Below are 6,993 nucleotides of genomic sequence, written 5' to 3'. Positions count from 1 at the left end.
TTCAGTCTTCAAGAGATTTGAGACTGGGACGGGGTTTCACCTTCCAGCAGGACAATGACCTTAAGCATACTGCTAAAACAACACTTAAGTGGTTTAAGGGGAAACATTTAAATGTCTTGGAATGACCTAGTCAAAGCCCAGACCTCAATCCAATTGAGAATCTGTGCTATGACACCAGCGGAACCCATCCAACATGAAGGAGTTGGAGCAGTTTTGCCTTGAAGAATTGGCAAAAATCCCAGTGGCTAGATGTGCCAAGCTTATAGAGACATACGCTAAGAGACTTGCAACTGTATTTGCTACAAAAGCTTGCTCTACAAAGTATTGATGTTGGGGGAGTGAATAGTTATGCACGCTCAAGGTTTTCATTTTTTTGTGTATTATATCTTGTTTGTTTCACAATAAAAAATATTTAGCATCTTGAAAGTGGTGTTGCATGTTGTGTAAATCAAATTATACAACCCCCCAAAAATCCATTTTAATTCCAGGTTGTAAGGCAACAAAATAGGAAAAACGCCAAGGGGGTGAATACTTTCGCAAGCCACTATTTGTAAGGGTGTGAGAACCATGAGCCTCCTAGGTTTTGTATTGAAGTCAATGTACCTAGAAGAGGACGGAAGCCAGCTGTCCTCCGGCTACACCATGGGGCTACCCTACAGAGTGCTGTTGAGGCTACTGTAGACCTTCTTTGCAAAATAGTGTGTTTTAATCAATTATTTGGTGACGTGATTATATTTAGTTCAGTTTTTTCTAAAAAAAAAGATCACACTTAAATGTTTGACTATTTTTATTTTTGAAATTTACTGAGGATGGTCTTCCCCTTCCTCCTCTGATGAGCCTCCACCGGTTTAAAGTCATGGTGATCAACTGCACTGATGGAGTGGAAATCACAGAAAATAGGTGTGGCAGTTGCAGCAGTAGAAATACATAGTTGGGTGTGTGAGATTTTAGTGCAGAAGGTCTACAGAAAGTTTTGAGAGATGGGGTTCCATCCTCCCATGCCGATGGCCTGGTGTTGGGTCATTTTGGGCCAAAGTAGTGGGATGGGTGGTGGGTTTTGGGGATAATGTATACGATAGATGGTTGTGCAATGTAAAATAAAATAAAAATGTACCTTCCCATTTTCCTTGTGACCAAAGTGTGCAATCCGCACTCCGACCTGCGAAAGGCAGCAATATGCAACACGGCGTCTAGGCTGCCGGAAATACAAACGAAGAAGAAAATATTACGCGTTTGTTTACAACCAGCTTGTTCGGTTTTTCTCCTTCAGACCAGTCCAAGAAATTACTTTTGTGCTATTTGTTAAAATGGGATGTGATGGTGGAACTATTCCTAAAAGGCATGAGTTGGTAAAAGGCCCAAAGAAAATAGAGAAGGTATGTAGTGGTATAACGTTAGCTAGCTTTAACCTATCGTAGCAGGCGTAAAATAAACGAGCGAGCTTGCACTTTAGCCAACCTTCTTTCAAACATATTAGCATTTAAAAAAAAATGCTAACGGGTGTTTACATGTTTAGCTAACTGGCTTCGCTAGCTAACTTTTTTTAAATCAGGGAAGATGTGTCCGCCCAAACTGAACTAATGTTAGATAAATTAAATGTATACATTTAGGTAGCTAGCTTTCTTGTATTAACTGATTAACACGCCATGTTCACACTCAGCTAACGTTAGTTCTAACTGATTTAGCGTCTATTGACGATGGTATAGTCTGACTGAAGATGTTTTGTTAGAGGAACGACGCTGGCTCTAAACGTTAACACACATCACCTGTGGTACGTTTTTGGAAACATAAGCAACGTAGCTACCTTTTCATATCAGATAAATAGTTTAAGAAACAAAATGTTAAATTACCATACACCTTTTTATATAGGGTTAGGGTTCCCACACGGCCATATATGTTACAGCGCTTTTTTACGCAACACACGGCGTGGACTAGCTAGCTACCTGTGTTAATTAGCATCTTAAAAGCATGGGGACCGGGTGGGTATAATTTGTGTTAAGTTCCAACATGAATCTGTTCCAAAAACTTCGTAACTAACAAGGTTGCCAACAAACAACGCATACAAAGTTGTATAGCGGCAGAATAAGATACCAGGCAGGGAGGGAGTGGGCAATTTTGTTGAGTTTTTCACTCACCACGTCTGTCCTGGTTAGCCTATGGACAAACATTAAGAATAAACTACGTGGTGAGTTGATGCCTGTTCGGCAGCAAGTACGCTAGGTGAACTGCTCATGCTACTTTTTGTGTGTTGTTTGTTGGCATCCTTGTTTACGACGTCTTTGGAACATATTCATATTGGAACGTTCCACAAATTATACCCACCCATGGGGACCGGTTAATATATTTTTTGTTTTTACATTTGAGGCATTTTTTCAGTCCCACAAAAAAATGCCGAAGCCCTCACTCTGTCAAGCATTATTATGGTGTATGCCTGCCTGTAAGTCTTTGCTAGTGTCTGTGTGATGTGTGTTAGAAACGTGATTTATGTTTCTAGAACCATAAACAGAACATGTAAGGTTCTTGGACTAACATTAGGCTCCTTTAGTCCATTATTGGGCAAGCTAACAAGGGGCTGTATGGCACAGGTGGTAGTCAATCAGAATTGCACCATGGTTGTAACCTCTCTATCACTATTCTTGCAAGCAAAGTATTTCAGATATAACCAAATGCGACTGAACTGAACAGTGCAGTGGGCAGCAGCTAAATTGAATGTGTAAATCTTTCTGCACTACAGGTTGACAAAAATGCAGAGCTTGCTGCACGGTGGAAGTACTGTGCTCTCAGTACAGAAAAACTCCGGCGCCCTATTGTTGCTTGTGGTCTGGGAAGGTGAGGACTTTTTAAAATCAGTTTGTTGTGAACTTGTCATATAGTATGACACCATTTTGTTTCTAGCAATCTACAATATTTTGTGTTGTCATTATCAGCCTCCTAGGTGTCCCTATTAGATAATTGGATATAATCTGCCTTTTAGTAATATGAAAATCAAGAAGTAAGTGCTACTTGTTGATTGGGTGCAGTTAAGAATTAAATGGTGCTGAATATTATTAGCTTAGGTATAGGCTACTTTTAAATACTTCTAATCACACATGGATTTCATAAGCAAAATGCTATTCTTACTTACAGACTCTATAACAAAGATGCTGTGATTGAGTACCTTCTGGATAAATCTGCAGATAGACCCAACAGCGAGGTTGCATCACACCTTCGTGGCATTAAGGTATGGTAATTTTCCATGATTTCAGCTGAGTCCACATATCATTTCATTATCTAAAGTGAATCAAGTTTGTGTGTGTGTCATTCCACAGGATATAAAGGAGCTGAACCTGACTGACAACCCAGCCTGGGAGGGTGAGAGGAGGAACACCAAAGGGGACCGCTATGAGGACATGCACTGTGCCATGTTCATCTGTCCTGTGGTGGGCCTTGAGATGAATGGCAAACATAGGTATGGTGTGTGTGTTGCTATGGTGTGCACTAATGAATATGACTCTATATACAAGCATCTCATCAATGTCTCTGCATCTTATCAATGTCTTTCAATGACAAGCGTAGAGTGGGGCATTTTCCCCCTCAAGTGTAATCTCACAATGTCTGCATTTTGCTGAGTTCTGGCACTGAATCTTGTCCATTAACCTAGAGCCTGAGTGCCAGCCTGTCTGTGCTATAATTTTTTAACTCCATCACAAACCGATCTGGGACCAGGGTATGTGCAGTAGGCCTCAGTGCTAAACTATAGCGATGAGATTCTGAGTGATGATGTGCGCCACTACACTATTTGTGCATTGCCCCATTTTTTAATACATTTTTTAGGTCTAATGCAGCCTTAAAAAGAAATGTATCTCTATTTAAATCATTTCTGGGAAATAATTTTAGAACCTTACTGTAATTGTTTTCAATTAAAATTGTCAAAAATAAATAAAAAGCTTCTTAGAAAATATAGCAATTTCTCAAGCAAGAATTTTACCAGGACTGTCTGGGAGTGGTCTAGGTGGGGAGGAGGGAAAATGAAAACGAGTTATTGGCAGAGGTTTGGAACTCTCTTATTGGTCTATTAACTAGTTTCAAGTATTGTGCACAAGTACAGTGAAATGCTTTTCTTGAAAGCTCTTTTCCAACAATACAGTAATCAATATCCGTAGTACTATAAAGTAAAGTGGAACAAAAACACAAGTAAGTAATTAAGCTATATACAGGGTCAGTGCCAATACCATGTTTACAGAGTGCAGGGATACTGAAGTAGTAGGGGTAGTTACATTTTATGCCATGTAATGCATGTAGACACCTGCTCGTTGAACATTTTAATTTTTTAATCATGGGCATTCAAATGGAGTTAATCCAACATTTGCTGCTATAACAGCCTCCACTCTTCTGAGAATTTCTGTGGGGACTTCCATTCAGCCACAAGACCATTAGTGAGGTCAGACACTGATGTTGGGTGATTAGGCCTGGCTCGCAGTCGGCGTCCCAATTCATCCCCAAAAGTGTTCGATGGGGTTGAGGTCAGGGCTCTGTGCAGGCCAGTCAAGTTTTTCCACACCGATCCTGAAGAACATTTCTGTATTGACCTCGCTATGTGCATGGGGGCATTGTCATGTTGAAACAGGAAAGGGCCTCTTCCAAACTGTTGCCACAAAGTAGGAAGCACAGAATTGTTGAGAATGGCATTGTATGCTGAAGCGTAAAGATTTCCCTTCACTGGAACTAAGGGGCCTAACCCAAACCATGAAAAACAGCCCCAGACCATTATTCCTCTTCCACCAAATTTTTACAGTTGGCACTATGCATTGGGGCAGGTAGCGCTCTCCTGGCATCCACCAAACCCAGATTAGTGGGTCGGACTGCCAGATGGTGAAGCCTGATTCATCACTCCAGAGAACACATTTCCACTGCCCCAGAGTCCAATGGTGGCAAACTTTACACCGCTCCAGCCAAAGCTTGGCATTGTGTGTAGTGAGCTTAGGCATCTACTGTCATTATTTGTCTATGGAGATTGCATGGCTGTGTGCTCAGTTTTATACAGCTGTCAGCAACAGGTGTGGATGAAATGGCCAAATCCACTAATTTGAAGATGTGGGGATTTTTTGGCACCAGATCCCATTTGACTACAATACCAATATGGCTGCATTTGCACAGGCAATTCTGAACTTTTTTTCATTAATTGGTCTCTTGACCAATCAGATCAGTTCTTTTGCCAAAAATTGGGCAAAATATCGGAATTGGGCTGCCTATGAACCACAGCGGCAGCTTGGCTTGATAATGATCCCCTGTCCAATCCCAATTTTCTAAAATATCACCATTGCTAAATACAAAAATAATTCCTATGGCAGATTTTTTAATGTACTGATGGTAGCACTATATTTTCCCTTACAATAGACGTGTTGCATCACAACCTTAACCCTAAACCTTATGCGATCTTGTTTCTCTCAGGTTCTGTTTCCTGCAGACCTGTGGCTGTGTGTTTTCAGACCGGGCCCTGAAAGAAGTCAAGACTGAGATCTGCCACAAGGTAGGACACAAGGTAGAACAGTGCATTCGGAAAGTATTCAGACCCCTTGACTTTTTCCACATTTTGTTTCGTTTCAGCCTTATTCTAAAATTGATTCAATAGTTTTTCCCCTTCAATTTACACCATAATGACAAAGCAAAAACAGGTTTTTGAAATGTTTTGCAAATAAATAAAAAACTAGCACATTTACATAAGTATTCAGACCCTTTACTCGGTACTTTGTTGAACTACCTTTGACAGCAATTACAGCCTCGTCTTCTTGGGTATGATGCTACAAGCTTGGCACACCTACATTTGGGGAGTTTCTGCCATTCTTCTTGGCAGATCCTCTCAAGCTCTGTCAGGTTTAATGGAGAGCGTCACTGCACAGTTATTTCCAGGTCTCTCCAGAGATGTTTGATCAGGTTCAAATCTGGGCTCTGGCTGGGCCACTCAATGACATTGAGACTTGTCCTGAAGCCTCTCATGTGTTGGCTTTGCTGTGTGCTTAGGGTCATTGTCCTGTTGGAAGGTGAACATTCGCCCCCAGTTTGCGATCCTGAGCACTCTGCAGCAGGTTTTCATCAAGGGTTTCTCTGTACTTTGCTCCGTTCATCTTTCCCTCGATCATGACTTGTCTCCCAGCCCCTGCCTCTGAAGAACATTCCCACAGCATGATGCTGCCACCACCATGCTTCTCAGTAGGGATGTTGCCAGGTTTCCTCCAGGACTCTTGGCATTCAGGCCAAAGAGTTCAATCTTGGTTTTGTCAGACCAGAGAATCTTGTTTCTCATGATCTGAGAGTCCTTTAGGTGCCTTTTGGCAAACTTCAAGCAGGTTGTCACGGGCCTTTTACTGAGTGGCTTCCGTCTGACCACTTTACCATAAAGGCCTGATTGGTGGAGTGCTGCAGAGATGGTTGTCCTTCTGGATGGTTCCCCCATCTCCACAGAGGATCTCTGTCAGTCACCATCGGGTGTTTGGTCACTTCCCTGACCAAGGCCCTTCTCCCCCGATTGCTCAGTTTGGCCGGTCGCTCTACAGACAATTCCTACGACTTATTGGGTTGGTTTTTGATCTGACTGAAATGTGGGACCTTATATTGACAGATGTGTGCCTTTTCCAAATCATGTCCAATCAATTGAATTTACCACAGGTGGACTCCAATCAAGTTGTAGAAACATCTCAAGGATGATCAATGGAAACAGGAATCACCTGAGCTCAATTTCGAGTCTCATAGCAAAGGATCTGAATACTTTTGTAAATACGTTTTTTCTTATATACATTTGCAATAATTTAGTTCATTTTAGAATAAGGCTATAATGTAACAAAAGGTTGAAAAGGGGAAGAGGCCTGAATACTTTCCGGCTGCACTGTAAAACTTACACCACATCTATTCAACAAGCTCTGTTCTACATTTGTCAAATTAGTAACAAAACAAGGTACCACCATGGTTAACTTTTTTTGGTTGGTAAAACCAATAAGAGGGTAGGCTCTCACAAAG

The 6,993-nt window shown here is 41.4% G+C and overlaps 1 protein-coding gene across 2 annotated transcripts in view; it reads left to right on the top strand.

Annotated features, from left to right (window-relative positions):
• Nucleotides 1–1,195: 1,195 nt before the first annotated feature.
• LOC135539566 (replication termination factor 2-like) overlaps nucleotides 1,196–6,993 on the top strand; it is a 44,399-nt gene continuing 38,601 nt past the window's right edge. For both annotated transcript variants that reach the window (XM_064965514.1, XM_064965513.1), the window contains exons 1-5: nucleotides 1,196–1,376; nucleotides 2,735–2,829; nucleotides 3,127–3,220; nucleotides 3,309–3,448; nucleotides 5,431–5,509. In XM_064965514.1, coding sequence (XP_064821586.1) covers nucleotides 1,308–1,376; nucleotides 2,735–2,829; nucleotides 3,127–3,220; nucleotides 3,309–3,448; nucleotides 5,431–5,509 — 477 coding nt within the window. In that variant the 5' untranslated portion in view covers nucleotides 1,196–1,307. The remainder of the gene's footprint in view (nucleotides 1,377–2,734; nucleotides 2,830–3,126; nucleotides 3,221–3,308; nucleotides 3,449–5,430; nucleotides 5,510–6,993) is intronic.

The sequence above is a fragment of the Oncorhynchus masou genome, chromosome 5, assembly GCF_036934945.1.
Source record: "Oncorhynchus masou masou isolate Uvic2021 chromosome 5, UVic_Omas_1.1, whole genome shotgun sequence".
Lineage (NCBI taxonomy): Eukaryota > Metazoa > Chordata > Actinopteri > Salmoniformes > Salmonidae > Oncorhynchus > Oncorhynchus masou.
Note: the sequence above shows the minus strand (reverse complement) of the source record. Positions and strands in the feature narration are given on the sequence as shown.